The sequence below is a fragment of the Melozone crissalis genome, unplaced genomic scaffold (assembly GCF_028551555.1).
Source record: "Melozone crissalis strain CALT ecotype California unplaced genomic scaffold, PUWL_Pcris_2 ptg000018l_1, whole genome shotgun sequence".
Lineage (NCBI taxonomy): Eukaryota > Metazoa > Chordata > Aves > Passeriformes > Passerellidae > Melozone > Melozone crissalis.
Window position 1 is genome coordinate 24955993 of NW_026535796.1, and position 20831 is coordinate 24976823.

Consider the following 20831-nt stretch of genomic DNA (forward strand, 5'->3'; position numbering starts at 1 on the left):
TTTTTTCTCCTTGGTGCAGGAAAGCTGGTATGGTTATGCTTAGAATATGCTGTTTGGGCTGTCTGATTTCCTGTACCTTGTCACTTGGCTTGTGGCCTGCTCTTTGGTGATGAGGAGGAAGTGCAGGAACCTGCCCAATATGATTGTGTGACCTGTTGAATGCTGTTGTTGCTTCTAGTTACAGACACACAGCCTTCTCTTATCTACCAGGCATGGATTTGCCAGGAAAAGTGAGTGGAGACAAGGAGAAATGTACTGCAGTGATGTGTGTGTACCTTCTGGTCTGTGGCTCCCCCTGTCAAATCAACTGACTGCCTCTCCAAACTGAGTAAAGGGTTTCTTGCTTTTTATCTGTGTGCAGATACCTGTGCTTCTGATTGCATGAACCAGGAAAGTAACAATAAGGAGAGCTGCAACACTTGGAATGCATGGACTTTTTCAGTTGTCCTTGCCACAAGACATAGGGAAGAGAACAAACAAAGATGCTGAAAGTGGTTTTTATTGCTAAGGCCTAGGGAATTGAAAACTATTACAGTTAGTGGCAGAAAGTAGCTGAGGTTTTCTCTCATTGCCTCAGAAGAAAAATAGAGGGGTTTGTTCTCTTACCTGTTCTTAAAATGTTTATGCTGTTTCTAGTTTGGCAAAGACATAAAATACATGGGTTTTTTGTTATAATAACATATGAAATTTATCATGCCAGCAGGTATGTAGACAGTACTTTTGCACATTTACTTTGCTAGACAAGCCTGAGAAAAAGTGTGTTTTAATAAATAATCAAAACGGAAGTTTACTTTAACAACTAGACTTTCTGTGCAGTGCCTTTTGTAGTTAGGAAAAAAAAAAAGTTATAATTTTGCTTTTTTATGTGTCTTCATAAAAACAGCTGCCAAACATAAAGTGGTAACAATAGATTAGCACTCATATTATCGAAGTCTCAGCTTTTTTAATGTTATTGTTATGTGGTAAATGAGAATTTTCTGGTAATATATATATGAATATTTCGAGCTTTAACTCCTGCTATTGTACTTACTGAAAGGTTTTGTGCCCCACCCCCTATCCAAAATCAAGAACGGGTGCAGGAAGGCTTGAAACTCCAAATAAAATGTTTTGCCTGGGGCAATATTGTTCATCACATTCTTCCTAAAGGCTTTTGGGTTTTCCTTTTGAATGGAAATACAAGAGCCAGATGCAGTTACCTCATTTCAAAATACCCTTCCATTCTTCAGTAAAGAAAAAGCTTCTTATTATTCTCTTCCTTTCTAAAAAATGTTATTTCAGTGCTCCATAAAATATATGCCCACATTGACAAACACAGCTACAACCTGATGTTCCCTCTAGAAACTTTGCACTTGCCTTATGGCAACAGGCCCCACCAACAGAACTGATGCATTTTCTTTCTCTGGCCTCTCACAAGCAGAGATGTGGCACAACTATCCATACCCTTAATCATTTATCTATGCTTATGTACAGTGATCTTTCCCTTAAAGACAATGACAGTTTCATAGATTTTAGATGGGATCTTCCTTTATGGGAGTAATTATCCATGCCATGAATTGAAAAGTACAGAAACATTTCAGAAGCAGTGAATGGGTACTTGATTTTTTCTTTTTTTTAAAGACACTTCATAGTCCTGAGACTGTGAGGTAGGATTCCATATTTGCAATTCACACAGCTACAAAGATTGACAACTTCTCTTCTTTATTCCTGTAAGTTGTGTAATCTTTGGTACTGTTAATGTTCTAGATTTTAGCAGTGTAACTAGTGTGATACATTATGGGTCTTGTTATTTAAAGGTAGATAATAGATTTGCAATTCTATATTTCAACATATTTCTTCACCACAAGTTTCTGAAAAGTAGTATATTGCTTTTTCTGTGACTTGCCAAATTTATTTTTTAATATTGATTTCTACTTCTTCCCATTTATTCTCTTTTGGTTGAGTAGCCTTTTAAATGTTTTGTCAGAAAGGCTTCAGTTTTAAAAAGCAATTAGTAAGCAAAATCTTAACTGTTCTGTCCTTAAATTTTAGCTGGGTTGAATTACAATTCCCAGTGCTGGTGTCTCTCTGCTGCCTGTGAGGACCTTGGGGAACTACAGCTGACATTAGCACTTGGCTAGGGCTGTTGATTTAGGTGGCGTTAATGTGAAACAAAGAGAGGATGTCAAAAACTCTATAAGAAAACCACATTCATAAAAGAGAATTTGATCAACCTTATGTTGAATAACTGAGATTGTACCCTACCTATATTCCTTCACTGGAGAACTCTGTGGGTTTCTCTATCTCCTTATTCTACACATAGCAACTTTCCTTCAAATAATTCTTCTGCTGTCAGAAGAGAATATTTACGCCTTCAAAATACGTACTGCAGGTCAGACTTACCATATACATTATCATGTTACTTAGAAAAAGTCAGTATGTAGAGGTGCCTGTTGCTATTGATGCACAAAGCCAACCAGTTAAGAGTCACTCTAAAAGATATCCCTGAAGAGTATCAGAAAACTGAGTCTGAAACTTCTGTCTGTGGTTGCTTTAGATGAGTTTTTATGGCCTGCTGCTCCTTGGGCCAGTCCTTTCCATATTTTGTAAGACTAAAGTACTCTTAATTGCATAGGTCATCTAGTTCATGTGTTTGTGGCTTCTCTGTTTTCACAGAATTACAGAAGGACAGAATGGTTGGGTTGGAAGGGATTTGAACCTCATCTAGTTCCATCTGCCCTGCCATGGCTAGGGATACCTCCACTGGACCAGGCTGCTCAGAGCCTCATCTAACCTGGCCTTGAACACTTCTGTTCTTAAACATTTTCTGTTCCTCCAGTAGATTATAGACCTGTAAGCATTCTTAAAATCTCTGGATAGTTCAGTGCAGTTTAAAAGATGCTGTATGTGAGGGTGATCCCATTATGCTACACTATTTCTCGGAAAAAAATATTAAGCCAATATGACCAAAACCAAAAGAGAATAAAAAGAAATGAGGTTTTGTAACAGAAAACAGCTGCAACCACATCAAGGCATTTTTGTCTACTCTACTGGCTTTACTGAAAATTAAAGCCACAACTTAATATTCAAGGAAGAGATTTCTATGGAATGAAATCTGTTAAATGTTTAATAACAAACAGTTAAAAACACAAAATGGGATATTTAGGAAACTGGTTTTGAATGCTAAATAGTCTAGATTGCAGAAGTTCTGCTTCTTCAGGGGAGGCTAGAAAATGAGAGGCTTATTCTGAGTAGTGGATTGTAAATACCATTTCAGGAATTTGTGTCTTATGTTTTCACACACCGTCACTGTGTTTAGTTAAAACCAGCTTGCTTCAAATATAAGAACTCTTGAAAGTGTATGAAATCAAGTGCTTTAAAAACAGGGAGCTATCCATTTGTTGAGAAAGGTTATAGAACTAAAAATTTTTAAAGTGGCTCATATATGGAAAAATACTTGGACGGACTTTTTTCTATCTGCAAACACAGTAGATTAGAAGAGATAAGTTTTGAACTAATCTTCAGTTAAAGAACTGAATTCCTGCAAAACATCTGTTGACAACCTTGGAGTAGATGGATTTTGAAACTCAAAGTGATTTAAATCAGACACTTTTCTCATAGTTCAGTGTTTAAATGAAGGGGAATTTACATCATTATTTATGCAGCTTTAAAAATTCTTAAACTTTGAAATTACATTCTCTAAGGAACACTCAACTCTTATTGTTTAGTGACTAGTAGGATATCCAGTTAAACAGGCTCTTTACATCAAGTCAGTATCTCTTCGCCCTAGTCAGGAAAATATACTCTGTGCACATTTAATTACACGATTTAATATATATTTATTTAGAATTTTAGTTCTTATCTTCAGTTAAAGATGCTGAATAAAATTGCTTCCTTCCTTAAATCCTGTTTACTTGAAATTTGTGCCCTGCTGCTAATGATGGAAACTGGAGTAAAATTGAATAGCAGAACAATGTTGAAACTTCACAAAAGAAAATTTTTATTATACAATATATACAAAAGTCAAATGTGCTATACAACTGGTGTTTGGACCTTAGGGGAAATGGTACAATATAACATGATGCATAAGTCTTATATTAACTCCAAAATTACAGAAAAAGCCATCATACTAATGGAAATACATATTTTGATGAGTTATATTTAATATTTTAATTGTTTAGGTTGAATCCAATACTGCTTAGGGTCTAAATGTTAAAAATACCCTATCGGTTCAGATAATGAAAATGGAGCTTCAAAGTCATATGTACTTAATTGAAGAAACTGATGATGCAGAGTAATTTTCAGTTACTTGAAAAATGCTTATTTTTTATTACAAGGTGTGCTTGATAGAAATGTTACAAACTTTAAGCCTGCATGACATTTGCAGGTTCTGTTTCCTAAAGTTATCTTCCTAAAACTTGGTGGGGACATACTGATTTAGATTTTAGTGCCCATGGGTGAGAACCTGGTAATATGTAAGCACATAGAAAACGTTATGCAACCTGTAGATCAAAAGCTACCATGAAATGAAGTTAAAATTGAAAATTAGGGTAAAAAGTACAACTTGTAGCAATTCAGAAATACAGCTTTTTAGGTCTTTAAAAATGATGGAAACATCTCCATAGGGTTCTAAGAAATAATTCCTACTTACAAACCTCTTAATTACACCCTCGTATAGTACCATGAAATCTCCACAGCTGTAAACAATGTTGCTTGGTGTCTATAGTGTCAAATGAAAAAGAAATTATTGCAAAAGATCTTTGTGCTTCCTTTTTTTTTTTCCTCCAACTTCTGTTACCTCTAGCAGCCAGTTGCTTTCTCTTTCTAAAGTTTACAGTGTGGCATAGCTGATGAAACACACTTTTCCTTTATTGGCACACTCAAATCACAAGCAATTGACTTGATGTTTTTGAGAAAGGCAAAATTTAAACAAGTGTCACACCTCTTTGTAATGACTAAATTAGGCATGTTTATGACAAGTTCTTGGAGGCAAAACTGATTTAATTTTTTTTACCTCTATAACCTATGGGCTACCTTTAAAAAACTGCTGCAGCTATCATGGCTTGTCTCCACAGTTTTCACCTACTTTGCTACTCTAAATGAGATCAAAATTGTATGAACTCATGTCTCCTTTTGATTTCTGTTAAAATTTCTCTTTGTCAGAGAAAAAAGGGAAAAAAGTTCTAGTTTTTTTATTTTCAATTTCTTATTGAAGTTAATTTTCTCTTCTAAAATTCTGAATTTTTTTTAGTGGAGGTTTTATTTTATTTCACAAGGCATTTTATTCCAATGTATAATCACTTTGATGTTGAGGTTCTGGTGGCTCATAATGTTACAAGTTGAATTTTCTTTTCAGACAGTGATGTTACCGGATGCCCAATAATCTCCTCCTCTTTTTATCTGGTGCTTCTGTTTTTTGCCAAGATACTTCTGTCCTTTCTGTGTTTTGGCTCTTAGCAGCAGCAGCTACCAAAAATTGACTAGTAGACCTATTCCTTTTGCCCTTACACAGACAGAAACAGTGGAAAAAGAGAAGGGAAAATTTAACTAACAGAAGTAAATACAGCAAGAGGAGGGAAAAACAGAAGCAGGAGATTTTCTCCTATGGCTTAGGAATGCTGCTCATTCTTGAAGATGTATGTCGTTGCTGAAACACTACAGAAGTCCCTAAGCCCACTAGACATAAGCACAGAGCTTCCAGATGGTAAATCATGATTGTAAGGAGCTCTTAATTTCTGAATCCATGATTCAGCTTTCAGTCTCAATTTTTAACACCCTCAAAACCATGCACATTACTGGCCTCTCCAAAAACATGCTCATTGAGTTGTGATCATGTTTCTGGTCTACTCCCTTTAATATTTTCTGCCATTACATTCTGAACTAACCCCTCTGAAGCAGCTGTGCAGAGGAAAGATTAACTTTTTTCTTTTACATTCATTGAGCTTTTTCTTTTAACACAGTGTTTATAAAACAAACAAGCAACTACTAGAAGCAGTAAAGTGACTTATGCTGAACACTTAATTTCTTTGTGAAAGCAGATGTGTGGGTCTCTGTACTGGGTTTGGCTGGGATGTTAATGTTTTCTCAGCAGCCTACAGGGTGCTGTGTGTTGGATTTGTGACCAAGAAGTGCTGATAACTCACCTATGTTTTAGCTATTGCTGAACAGCCTTTGCACAGCATCAGGGCCTTCTGTGGTTCTCCGTCTGCCCTCCCAGTGAGTAGTCTGGGGATGTGCAGCAGGCTGGGATCGAGACAATGACCCAAACTAACCAAAAAGACATTCCATGCCAATGCATATAATCTTATGCACAGTAACAAAAAGGGAAAAGAGAAGGTTCTACAAAGTTAACAATTTTTTGGCTGGGTGTTGGTCTACCCATGGGAGATGCTGAGTGATTGCCTTTGCATTGCTTGTTTTGTTATTTTTCTCTCTCTTTGCTTATTAAACAGTTTTTAATCTCGATCCACAAGTTTTATTGCTTTTATTCTTCCTTTAGTCTTTTTGCTCTTCCTGTCCTCTTACCCTTCCCCACTGGGAAGTAAGCAAGCCTCTGGGTGGTGCTTAGTTACCTGCTGGAGTTAATCTACAGTGGGCATATTACATTAATTTAAATCAGTTTACAAGTTATGGACACCAAACTGACTCCTGTGGTGCAAAAGAACATGTCTGGAAATTATAAGAAGCTTTTCCACAATGACATGATGTGTGTGGTTTGTATGCAGCATATTAATAATATTTCAGAGTTGCACTGACCAGTACTGTTTGTAGACAAATACATGATGCTTGGTGTGATGCAGAAAAGTGAGACCTTGGAGCCCATGGTCCACATTGAGTTATGTGGACATAGAAGGCAAGGACTAGGAAAATTGCCTTTTCAAAGCAGAATGGAGCTATTTGAGAAACTGTCAATAAGTTATTGAATAACTAAAACTTACAAAACTTCCCTGGGCTGATCTGTCGAAAATCTGAACTTTGTCTCAATAGATCAGTATTCTCTTAAAATGGAGTCATTTTATCAGGAAGAAAGCAGTTACCTCAGAATTGACTGTTGCAGTCTCACACACTAGTAAAAACGTCATCAAATTAGGCATCAAAATAAATTATTTCAAACAAATACACTATCATGTGAACTATTGAGTGCAGCACTTTCAGACTAAGGAACAAAATTTCCATGCTTATAGATGTGCCAGCTACATGAGTCCTTAAACATCCTTCTGACTTTGTAGTGCTTGCGCATTTACTGTATGTCATTTTTTTTTATTATTTACTATAATTAGAAATAATCCTGACATGTTAGCTTTCTCCCCATGGTAAAATCTGATATGGGCTTTCAGAGATAGTCTGTTTTTGTTACTGTACAGATGTAGAGAGAAAGCCTAAAGACTTGAACTTGAAAACTTGTAGTCACAGCAGGGCTATCCACAGCAAACGACAAGTTTGCATTCCTACCACATGCAGTAAGGTTTTCTCTATAGACTCCTGTCACGGAGGAATTCAGCAAGGAACAAGAACTCTTCAGTCAGAGGAGGGCCACAAGTGTGTGAAAAGCTAACCACACATAAACAGTAAAGGTCATTAGCAGGCTCCTAAACTCCTGGCTAGGAATTAGTTTTTTGGATCATTAACGGTAAAAAGCCTAGGAAATGAATAGGACTCAGTGTCCTATTAAAAATTAGCCAGAACAATTAAAAGGTTTTCTAATTTTTAATGGAAACCAGACCTGATACCTCATTTTCCCTTGTCTAGTGGGCTGTTTCTGCATTTTGAATGACACTCATTTTATGTCCTTGTGTTTTTAAAAAAATGTCTTGAAGTATTTATCCTGTATAGGAGTTGTAAATTATTTACAATGAGGGGAATGAAAGCTTGGGAGATGTAGAATCGAGTGTCTCCCTGAGCCTGTGTTTCTGATTCCAAGTCATGGCTCTGAACTGTTACAGTTGGTTGTGACTGGATTTTTTCTGATGTGTGCAAATACATACTCTGCAGACTCCTAATACAGTTGTTGTATTGTGCAATTCCATGAGTTCAAATGCTCATTTGGTTGCAAATGCACAGCCTTTTTTGCTGTGAGATGTCTTTCCCAACGGTGTTTCCCTAAACTCTGTTTCCTGATTTTAACAGCAGCCTCTCTGCTTTCATTTCAATGTAAATTCCTGGCTGCTGAGTGGATGACTGGTGGCTATTTATCTTCTCCACTGTGTATTTTTTCCTTAAGCCTACAGTCATCTCTTAAGTTTGGCAAAAGAAAATAACAATGTGCCTTTAGTATTTTAAAGCGTCATTTTTGGAGAGGTTTATTAAATACTTTCTGTATCTTTACATGCATGTCTTGCAAAAAAGCCAAAGGGAGAAAAAGAGAAAGAGAAAGAGTGAGAAAGAAAAAGGAAGGAACAAAGAAATGTTTTACACTGTCTGCTTTGGCTGCAGGCCTGCCACTCTGGAGAAAAACAAGCTCACTAGTTCCCAAACTTTTTAACTCCAAAGTTATTATATTAATTTCCCTCCCCATATGCCTTAGGCTCTAAATCTTACCCCTCTGGTAATAATCAAGATAATCTATGAATACAAGCCATATGATTTTCCTGAAAGATAAAAAAAAAGAAGAAAAAAAAATTGGATGAGGGAAAATGGACTGCAGATAAATGGGATGGGGATGGGGGAAATAAAAGGATGAAAGAAAGGCAGGACAAGATGATCTTCCTCCCAATGTTAATTTTGTACTGATCATTCACTTGCTTCATATACATAATTCCTTTCTGCAGTGAATTGCCCTCTCATTAACATAAAATTAGCTCCAAATGATCTTGGCCAGGAGGTTTGAAATATGTTAGTATAGAACCACACACTGAAAACCATATGGGAATCCATGTGGGTTTCCAGATGTGAGCATCTTCTGTGTTACAAATATAGTAATGTTTACACAGTATAATCTGCTCTGTGGAAATACTCTCGATGCAGCTGTGCTTCCAGTAGTGGTCTCTTATGCTATGCTCTTCCTGTGTGCATGCTCTTGCTTCTTACAGTGAGTCCATTCTGATAATCATTGCTTGGAAATAAATGTTATCCTGCAATTAAAATACTTTTTCAAGAAATTGAAGGACTTCAGCATGGGCTAGTAGTTTAGATCAAAAGTGAAAATTTGAAGCATTTTATGTTTCATTTTTGATTCATCATAGTGTTTTGCTACTAATTTTTTCCCCTGAGTTATTTTTCATCAGTGAGTACTTTCTACACTAGGATTAAAATTTAGAAGACTAAGTAAAGTTTGAAGATATTGTAATATTTTGCATGTTTTCTATGTAAGCACTTAAGCTTGAGGTTTGATTTCAGTTAATATTATCAAAAATACATAGATTGATACCAAGATGACTTGAAATCTCAATATAATTACCTGATGATGTGTTCATCTAAATAAAGATCTGTACCCATAATAGTAGCCTGTGGATGCTCTTTTTCTTTCTCTCTTTTTTTTTTTTTTTTTTTGCATGTGTAAAAGCCCTTAACATCTTGATTTCTTTAATGCAGTTGCAGTTTTATGTGCAAGAAAGAAACTTGGAGTATCTTTGGAAAGGAAATTGATGTCTGCAGGAAAAGACTATTGGGTTAAATAACTCTATAGGGCTGAGCTTGTGCACATCAGTTAGTGCCTGAACTGTACAGGATTTTGTCTGTAGCAGTGATTATTAGCTATTTATAATGTTTGAATATGTAAGTACAGAATGGTGACTGAAGGTAACTTAAAATGTCATTCTTGTTCACTTTTTAGTGTCATCTTTTAATTTTAATAGCCACAAGTTTTTCAAAGAAATATTCTTTCCTTCCTGACTGGAAACTGTCCTCACTGATGAACATGAGTAATCAGTTTTGAGGTGAAATCCACACACCCTGTGGTACCTTGGCTGTAGCCAAGTCATGTCATATATATCAAACAGGATAGTAGGACTCCTGTAGTTGGATCAGAGACCTTCAGGGAAAAAAATATCAGCTAAACATCTGATATTGTTCTTATCTCTGAAATGACAGTATCTCCATCCTCTAGCACAATGTAAAGTAAATTCTTGGTAGAAGTCATTACACAATGAATAAAATTTTTGTTTTACATAAATCACTGTAGCTTAAGGGCTCATTAATGTGTCAGGTGATCCTTTGTGTCTTGGAGGTTGTGTAAAACTGAGATTTTGATTGTAGTAAGCATTTTTCTCTATTAAATGTTGCATAGTGTTTCCAACATTTTAAATATATATTATGATATCTTCTAAGCTCCTATTTAATGGGCAAATATATTACACATATCTAAAAATAGTCCTGTCCTTACCATTATAATCTTTAAATTGCGAGGGAAAATTGTGCTACTTTGTTTTTAGGAGCATTAAGGATTGTAAAAGCTGGAAGTAACCCCCTATTGCTAACCTCTTTAAGCAAAATATCCTTTGCTGTTCTTCACCATAACCAACTAATATCAGTCATTACCTTTAACATCAAATTTTAAGAAATGCCCTGTGTGATAAAAATGAGGGGAGTGTGCCAGTCTCTGAATAGGAAATTAACTGAAAAGATACATCAGTGAGCTATGCAAGCAGTGACAGCTTGAAGGAAGCACTAAAACTGTCCTACAGAAGACAGAGCTTTCTTCTGTCACTTGCCGTGGGTCATGCTTGCCATGGTAGGTAAGTGATGTGCTTTGTGTCACATGGTTGAGAGAGAGACTATGTGGCATTTCCAGCATGAGAGGCTGGGAATATTCCAGTCAGCATGTGACAGTCTTTGTGGGCTGGTGCTGTCCAAAACCATTTCTAACCCCAGCTGCATTGCCCCAACAGTCCTTTAGGAATGTGCTATTTTGCTTTCAAAAACTAAAATCTTAAAGAGTGTCTGTGTGTGTGTGTCTGTAGGTATTCATAGCAAACGAATAAATATGAAAAAGTGCATGCTCTGGTAATTAAAAACCAGTCAGATCTCATGGAAGACTATGCAAAATCAAAGGCCTCTCAGTGCCTTGTGGACATCAGGCTTCTTTCCTAACTTTCATCACAGAATCTATCTAGAACCTACTGAGGATGCTGCATAAATTTTGTGATTATGGAAATGTATATTTAAATTCAGTTTGAATTGAAAGACATTGATATTTGTTTAAGGATTCTGCCAGTGTATCTCTCAAGCTGTTTTATGGCACTGCTTTTCATTAATTATATTTTGACAGAAGAAATTCTCGCCTTTTTTTTTCAGACTGAAGAACAAATGAGCCTCTCTGAAGAGCAGCTTAAGACCCTTCTGGAAGAATGTATGCAGCCTCAGAGAACAATAAGTAACGTTACCATGCCACAGTCTCAGGAATCTCTTTCTTTTGGATTAAGTCCCCCTTGTTACACAAGTCAAGACTCCACTCTTCACTCCACATCTAGTCTTTCCAAAATGTTAGTTGAAGACCATATTGTAGGGATGTTAATGGCTCAGGAAAAGGCTGGACTCGAAGACAAAAGCTTATGTGTTAATGCAGAGAGCAAAATCCCTGGCTACTATACCAGCAAAGCATTGGCTGGTAGTCACTTATCAAAGGATTCACTGGCCCAAACAGAGGAACCTGATGACCTAGAAGGTTTACAGAAGATGGAAGATAAGAGTATTACTGAAGGTTACTTTATGTCAAGAGCACTCAACACAAAAAGATTGAAGAAACCTTCTTTCTTGGGTGAACCATTATATTGCATCAGCAGGAACAATGAGCCATGCACAGAGGCTGACATTCTCAGCATACCACTGCAAACCAAAGGAGGTGAGACTCTTAACAACCCTTTAGAATAGGCTTTTGATTATAATGAAAAAACCTAAGCAGGTTCTCACCAAAGGTATGCACCAATACGCACTGATTATTATGGTGGGACAAGAATGTTCTTTTAGAAAACATAAAACTGTGCCAAAAGTAATACGCACAAAATAACAGAATGTTTATTAAAATTCTTACCCTGAAATAATTGACTAGGATTTTTATGAAATATATCACTGATGTTGATTAATTCTGTCAGCTGGAAAACAGTGTTGAAAACACATATGGATTACCTTTTTGGTAGTAGAAAGTCATGTTCATTGTTCTGTGGAGAGCAAATATTCTTGCAGTAGCTGGTACAAAAATCCACACAAAAATCCTAGTGGTTCATGAAAGTTTTTAATAAGGTAAACTTGGTCATATAGAAACAAACATGACCTGGCTGTATGAAAGATAATAAACTGCTTTTAGGGAGTTCAAATTTACACACATAAGATACCAAAATTAATAATACTGAACAATTACTTTTAGTTTGGGAAAATAAAGAATAGACTTTAACCAGCAAAAAAAACCCAAACAAAACTCTCTGTCTGGTATTATAAAACAATTGTGGAAATGTCTCTTGTTTTTCTATGTTCTTTACTCATATGAAATTACATAGTGATATTGTAATCTAAATCTATATTTAGATTTTTAACCTAATTCTCTTCCTGGAAGGCCCAGTGTTCAAATAAGCCAGATTTTACGCAGGTAAACATTTTATTTTTTTCATAAAATTTTTTACAGTATGAAATTTGTGATTCTAGTGCTAGAATCTCATCTTACTAGAAATCAATACATTTTGCTATTTTTGTTGATTGGTCTTTGTTACACTGGTTATCTGTTCTGGATTTAAAGAAACTGTTTTTTCATAAACATCAGTAATTAACAAGAACATTCTAATATCCCTCTACTATGTTAATTTCATAATTATAATCACAACACTTTCTTTGATTGTTTGTACTTAATCTTTCTATAATGATGGGAATTTTAATATTTTTCAAAGTGATTCTGCCTGTCAGAATGCAGGAGTCTTGTTATTGCTGATTTTACACTGCCGGACAAAGTTGATATCCGTACTTACCTGCACTACTTTCCCCTTAGGAGATTTAAGTGCTACTTCTACATGAAGAAAATAGAAATAGTACCCGTAGAAAAGGTTGGGTGGTTTTGGTTTGGCTTTTTTTTCCTGGCAGGTTACTTATCAGCTACCTTCACAAGCTGTCTTTGCTCTTCATGTAGATGGAGGCATGAGAGGAGCAGGCAAGGGCAGAGAGTGCTCTGCCCAGAGGAGAGCAGGGTGGCAGTGGTGTTCATGGGGAGCACCACAGAGATCACCTCGGCAGGGGCAGCCTGGCCTCATGCAGGAGTGCCATGATTACATACTGCACCACCAGGCCTCTTTGGCAGCCAATAGTGAGGAAAACTCAGTAACTTGCTGCCTCCACTTGAGTTAAAATTCTCCTTTAGTCCAAAGAGATGTAGCATGGCCAGACCCAAGTGTGACTCAGCCCCAACTACCAGCTCCCATTATGAGTGTGTTTTAAGAGGGGATGTGTTAAATCAAGGAAAGCACCATGCACTGTGACCGTTGGGTAGTGAAGTGAGCAGGTAACTATAGTCACTGTGAGGTAATTTTATTGCACAAGAGAGGAAGGAGATTTTCAATATTAAGTGGATTTCCATATGGGACATATCATTGTAGAAGTCTACAAGGTGAATGTGTTAACATTTATCACAATAATTTGAATATCTTTGAGTCAAAATCATGTGTGTCATACTCTGAAAAACCCTGTAATGCGGTATTTCGATTACCTGTTTTCACTAGAGACTGAAACAGATGATGAGTAATGTTTAGTCTTGTAGAGCTCAAACCTGTATGATTAATAAGCATCTTGGTTTTATGATGTTTTTGCATACCATTTATTTTTTTGAGAGGGGGAGTATTCTGAATTTTCAGTCCCTGATTTTTTTTTTTCCATTTTTTCTAAGAAGCTAATTAATTTGTTTCCTACAAAGGTGACTCAGTTCTGTCTGAAGCAATTGGTTCTGGACATAGGCCAAAGGGTGTGTTATTTATTGAATTTGTAAACTTGCTTAACGTATTCTGTAGACAATTTGCTTGTTAGTTCAGACATGATTAAATGTGCTAATTGTATTGAGAAATAGAGATCCCAGTGCAATCCAGTTTAAGGCAAATACATCTGCAGATGAAGGTATGAGAAGTGTCAGGCGTTATTTTAATTTGTAAGAGATATTTGCATAGTTGCATGTTGTTATTTTCTTTATTCTAAAGGACATTTAAATACGTATGCATAATCTTCTGTAAGTAGTTTGATTTTTTTGCCCACTATACATACAGTTTAAATTCTTTGTAGTGCTGGCTAAGCAAATAAAATAGTGTGAAACTGGTGTAGCACAATTTCAGTTTTGCATTCCTTAAGGTACTGTAGTCTGTGATATAGATTTACTGTAATACTGTAATTAAATTATATATATTTTCAGGAAAGCGTAATTAGCATAATGCATATACATGTATATATATGAAGGAAACTCTCGTGTGCCTTCAAAGATAAGTGATGCCTGCTTCTTGAAAGAAGCACTAAGCTATACCCAGCTCGTATGTATGTAAGCATAGATGATGTTTACTGAGGTTAACAGAATCCAGACTTGCCCACGTGCAGATATGAAAAGGCTGTTATTTCTCACAGTTGCATGAGCCAGTAAATTATTTCCAGCTCTACTTTGAGGGATAAATTAAGTTTTAAGTAGAATGAACCATTTTTATATTTTGCTCTTGAAAATAATGTTGTCGAGACAGCAGCTCAGCGCCCTTTCCTTTTCTCTTTTTCAGATCATATGAACATTGAAATTTGAGGGGAGAGTGACTATATGCTTCTCTGCACAACTGTTTTCTGAAAGTGTAGCTAAATCTCTGTCAGTGATATTGCACTGATACAGTATCATGTCAAGCAACCTGATGGGAATAAATTATTATAATTGAAAATGTTCCATGAGTTGATTTTTTTCTTTAGAGATAATTATTATTGTCATTGTAATATATTGTTGCATTTTGGTTTCAAAACAAACTCTTGCATTTCATTAAATTTCCTGGGAGTGTTCTGTCTTATAAAGAAATGTACACAGATATTGTGTAGCTGTGTGTCTGATGAGACATATATGTGTTAGTTAAAAAATAAAAACAAAACCAAAAAGCGCCAACTAAAACTTTAGTATTTACTGATGGGGCTTTATTAGAGAGGGTGTGAAATATATATAATAATTTCATTTTTCTTCACACACAGACAGAGTCTAGCTTTTTCATAAAGTTAGCTAAATCATGTCTTGTGTTATCTCACTGCAGTTTGCTGGAGCTTGCAGCCTGTCTGACTCAGAGTTCTGACTCAGTGAAGCATCCCATTACTGAGCTTTTTGCCCCGGGGCTGTCTGTTGGCTGGACCCCTGGTTTGCCTGAAGGCTGGAATTGCACAAGTGCTCTGCTGGATCAGAAGATCAGCACTAGTCTGCTCAGGTCTGCCTGATTCTTGTCTGGGAAAACTGCTAACCACACAGCAAACATTCATGTCTTCGAGTTAAGAAATGCAGTTAAATGAGGAAGGATGCAGCCCCTGGTGAAGGCTTGGAGGGAGTAAAAGTGGAGGCATTCAGAAGTTTGCCCTGGCAGCTACTGGGTTGTGAAACCGTGTAGTGATGGGGGAAGGGTAATGCAGCTGGTTTGGGTTTGAGAGAATACTAACAATTCATTACAGGTTTTTGATTGTCTAGTCTTTAACTAGTATTTTTTCCTGATTTTCGGCTTATTTACTCAGCTGATGGTCCGTTTCCCATTTCACGTGCTCCAATGTCAGAATAAGAAAACATTATCAAAAAAACATGGTTCATTTTTAAAAGTTTTTTGAGTGGGGAGAGATACTCTAGCAAAGAAGACTCAACAGATTTTCCCATTGACAAGCTCTCGTGTGACTTCTTGACCTAAAAGGGCAAATTGTTTCTCAGATCCTATACCTATAGTCGTTTAACATTCACCACAAAAAGATGTATGGATAGTACATTAACTGTACATGGGCTGTTATTGCATAGGGTTTACTTGATCTAATATGAATGTTTAAATAAATGCACATATTGGCCCAGATTTTAATCCAATTTACAGACTTGCCAGTAGGATTGGATGCACACTTCTGGGGAAGCTGTAATTGTGTGGATATAACAGAGATCAGTATGTAATCAATTTGCTTTCAGTTAAAAATCTGAATGGAACATTATATTTGCAACAAGCCTTTGCTATTTCTTTTTTTAATTTCTGATATTTTTACTTGTACTCCAACAGCAATAACAAACCTTTGCATAGTGGATATTCTGCATAGGATTGCTGTAAGCACATTTCATGGAACTTTTCAAATCTCACCTGCATGTATTTCTTACCATAAAAATATTAAGCCTCTGTCATAATTTTTTTAGCATAAATATAATTAAAGCGATACTGACAAGTGTTTTTAAGAGTATTGTCTGTGCCTGTATGATATTCATTCAGAACTGTCTGCTGGCTCTAATCTTTCCATAATCCAGTTATTTTCACATGGAACTTGTGTTTTATAAAGACCTTCTCAAAAACAGTGTTTCAAGTGTTTGGGCAGTTTTTGAAGAAATCTAAATTCTGTTTAAAGATTGTATGTATAATATCTAGAGAACATTAAGAAAAATACAAAATAATACCTAATTTTCTTGTTTTATTTTCTTATCTTGAATCTCTTGCTGCTATAAAAAAGCTTTTGCTAGCACCCTTAAGGAAGGGTAACTGTTGCTAACAAAGATTTACAACATTCCTGAAGCCACACATCTTTTTATTTGCATCTGGTATTTCAGGGGTAAACAGTTTGGATGGATATTGGCTTGAAATGGTATTCCAACAGGAGGTCTGTAACCTAACTTTTAGTGGTGGGAAGTGCTGAGCACCCTGCACCAGTTGAAGTCACTCCAAGCCAGAGGGACCTAGCACTCATGGCTTGCTATTCCAGAGGTGTGTTGGGTCAGTACCCAAACATCAGAGACTATAAAAAATTAGTGACCTAAGATTTATCTGTGCTTGGTTTCTACTGCATTATATGAAAAGGTTTTTTGGGAATATTTTATTTCTTGCTTGATGTCACAGGTGAAGTATCAATTCAAGCCCTCCTTTCTTTTTGTATTCTCAGTTTTACTTAAAACTGTTGGAAAAAATTATTTGGAAAAATATGGTACTGGTGAGCGGTAGACAATAACAGAGATATTATATAAAATATAGTGACAATATAGGTCATTTGCTAAAACATCACCAATACCAGAGTAAAAAGAAAGTTGAGCCCAAGAGGATCCATGGGTTTTTCTTTGTTTTTCCAGTGACTCTGTGTTGTGACCTGCAATAACCCCTCCACTGGGGCTGCCACTTGAATTCCAGCTGCAATGGAATGTGGCAGCTTCTCCTCAGGGAGTGATGCAGCAGTGATGATTAAGATATTTAAATTAATTTTCTTTTGCAGCCTAACTTGGGATTTAGAAACAGGTTTTTTGAAATACCTAGCTTCATTCAACATAAGTTGTATTTGGCAAAAAATTCTGATAACTAACTTCTTTAATGTCCTCTCTAGCTCCTTTAATCCAAAACATAGCAGAGCACAGGACACTGATTTTTAAAGTTATCCTTCTAATTTTTGGGCTTTGAGGTGTTTTAGGAGCAAGAAGTTTCATGTGTACATGTAAATTTATGCTGTTTGCTCTCCTTATCTTTTTTCACACAATGATTTTACAGCACAGATAGATGCTTTGTTCCAAAAACTTAATTGGTGAAGGCAACACAGCCACGAAGAAAAGATCCTGGTGTGATTCATCTAATTGCTGAGCAATACAGGACCAAATCATTCTGTCTTTGTCACTGAGACCCCTCAGTGACACACATGCAGTGCTGATGTTTGTGGTGGCCAGTGCTCAACTGTTGATACTGATTTTCTTCAGTGGGTATGTTTTGATGCTGTCATGGTTTGCTCTCTTAAATGGCAAACTGCATCTTTTTTTTCTTCTGAAAGTGGAAAATTAAGGTGGTTCAATCAATTTCATTTACATTATGTATGTATATTTATATATATATATATATGTATAAATTGTATGTATTAATTGAATATGTAATATAGAAAATATACTTTGCATTTGAGTGGGATATTTTAAAGGATTACAGCGCTGATTTCAGTGTACTGTAACAGTGTCAGAAGTTCACTCCAGCTTTACAGTTATTGTGCAGACTTAGAGTGGTTGAGGGATTTTCATTTCAAAGAGTAGTGACAAAATATAAATCCTGATTAAAAAAAAAAAGTAAAAAAATTTCATTAATCTGGACAACAATAAAATGAGTGAAATTATTCTTTTATGTCCAGAATTCAAGTTTAAATTAAAGTAGTTCTACCAAGGGGTGAAAAAACTTTCAGTTTTGTCATTAAAAAAAAAAAAAAAGAGGAAAACGCCCCACAAAAATGCTGGGCCTAATGCCCTTTTCCAAGACACGTGGGCTGGTGTCTGCTTAGTGGAGCTGTGGTGCATGCTTTCCTTCTCACTTCCCCAGCAGAGCTCCTGCAGAGCCAGCGGGCATGCTGAGCACAGAGGGAAAACAGGCTGTGCAAAAATTATCTGCTGCACAGATCAGAGAGGAAAGGGCTGCTTGAACATGTCATCAGAGTAACCAGGACTAGTCTAGAAATGTGAAAAAGTATGCCAGTGAATTCATGTGCTGAAAGGGTGTCTTTTTACCTTCATATCAGGGATGGATAAGTGAGAGGCAGTTGTTTGCAACTCAGTTTCTGTGATTTCAATGACTACTGAAGAGAATTTTTATATTTTATAAAAACCCCATATTTCCTGGATAAAATTTCAGCAAATAATATGAGAGTGCACCTTTTTGTTATGCTTCTTTAAAAGGCTTTCTAAGCACAGTTTTTAAAAAGATCCCCTCTCTCTTGCTTTTTACATGAAAAATTTACCAGAGTTTTCACTTCCAAGCATGCTTCCTCTCCCACTTATGAAGAGAGAGCCTCACCTCTGGGAGTCTCACCATGTGAAAAACAGACATAAGACAAGGTGGTTTGGCAGATACTCAGGAAGCTGACAAGTTAGGAGGGTTTATGAAAGTTAGGAAAAATAGTAATTGATTTTTTCTTTAATTTAATTTAATTTTCAACAGATGTGCTTGCTTATTGAGAAATAATTGCTCCTTTATTTGTAGTGAGATTTAAAGGTCAGAAAAACTGTTTCCTTTTCAAATAGAATAGAGGCAGCTGAATACTACTAATGCCATAACCTACATTTATCCAATTATACGTTTCATTGAGGGATTGGCTAGAATCCAGATGCAGTAGTTGGAATAAAAGGCTCCCTGTCATTTATGTCTATGTGAAATAGTTCACTGCTTGCAATTGAATCTGCAATACCTCTTATGCTTAAAAAACCCCCAGTAAACTGGAATATTCTGGAGTGTGCACTAACTTGCAGAGTGTTAAAGTACTTTGCAGGCAGGTATTCTATATCCAGAACATTTTTCCCCTAAAAATCTGCTATTTTCTTTTGGAAATACTGATCTGTGCCATTGTTTTTTATTGTTTGCTTTGTGTATTTGGTATGCATAGTTTTGGTGGGAAGGGCACTGCCAGAGGCATTCTACCCTAATTTTACAATAACACTAAAATGGCCTCTCCATACACATTTTGTGAGCAGAGCCATCAAGGGGCATGGACACAGAGTCTCTGCAGCTCTCAGTTTAGTCTTGTATGTTTTGTCTAGGCTAGCAGTTATTCACTTTGAAAGCAGGTGAGAAATAAAAGACAAATGATGTCTGGGCTTCCTGGGATTTGTTTAAATTTGAAAATCCAAGTTTCTCTGTGATACTTGTCTAATTTTACGGATGTCCTGTGGAAGATTTTTTCTTTAAGACTTCTGCTTGCCAAACACTTTTTTAAATGAGTTCTCACCCTCTTGCCATAACTTTGCTTAAATTTTCATACAACTTTGTGCACCAGTTTTTTCTCTTTGGAAAAGGTGAGAAATAAGAATGAGAACTTTCCTTGTGGATGCTTTAAGATGCTTACTTCTGCAATCTCAACAGTCCTTTCCAAAATGAATTTATGCTGAAATTCTACCACTTACTGTGGACTCCCCTGCAAAAAACATACCAATATCAGTAAAAAATGCGCTATTGTCATTAAGATGGAGATCTTTCTACACTTATCTCAGTCTTTATCTCCACAGCTTATGAATACCTACTGGTTAAACTACTACTCCTGTTGAATATATGTTCAATGGAAATGACCACTTTAAAACTGAAGAAGCCCATTTGCATGGGCTCTGAGAAGACCATGTTGTGGAAGGAAAACATTATGTTCTCTACAATAGCAAGAAATTAAAAGATTACTTATGCAGAAATAGATGGCCAACACCAAGTAATTCTAGAAGTGGCATGCATTGGTTGGTACACTTACAAGTTCACTGATGAGCCTCCAGGGAGGCTGGGGACAGCAAATTTCCCACAGGGTTCTCTGCCCTGTGAAATGTGGCCACCTGCCATGTTCTTGTGTTTAGTTCTTGTTTAGTAGTTTCTTTGGGCAAGTAAAGGCCTAACTTATCTCAACTATAGCTTTTTTTGTGTCCTACTGTATTCACACCCACCAAGCAACAAGTGGGTGGACTTAGGCTATGGGTTAACGCAAAGCATACGGCTTGCCTTTTTTATTCTAATGACAAGAAAAGCTATCAAAAAATGCATGCATTAAATTAGCATGAAAGTTTGGCATGGCTCAGACAAGATCATTGGAATGGGCTGCCAAGGCTGCCTTCCCCAAAGCAGCAGCAGTTCTCTGTTACGAACTTTTGGTTAGACCTACCTATTCATATATAGATGTGTCCAGATATAGATACATGCTCAGAAAACTGTTGGTTTTAAGGTATCTCCTTCTTTCTGCAAGTAAATGAAGAGATTTCTCCAGGTTGGAAACATCTTTCGTTTTTGTAG

At 36.4% G+C, this 20831-nt stretch overlaps 1 protein-coding gene across 4 annotated transcripts in view; it reads left to right on the plus strand.

Annotated features, from left to right (window-relative positions):
- Positions 1 to 11784, plus strand: part of FSIP1 (fibrous sheath interacting protein 1) — a 65786-nt gene extending 54002 nt beyond the window's left edge. For all 4 annotated transcript variants that reach the window (XM_054275863.1, XM_054275862.1, XM_054275865.1 and 1 more), the window contains one exon: positions 11209 to 11784. In XM_054275863.1, coding sequence (XP_054131838.1) covers positions 11209 to 11784 — 576 coding nt within the window. The remainder of the gene's footprint in view (positions 1 to 11208) is intronic.
- Positions 11785 to 20831: the final 9047 nt, after the last annotated feature.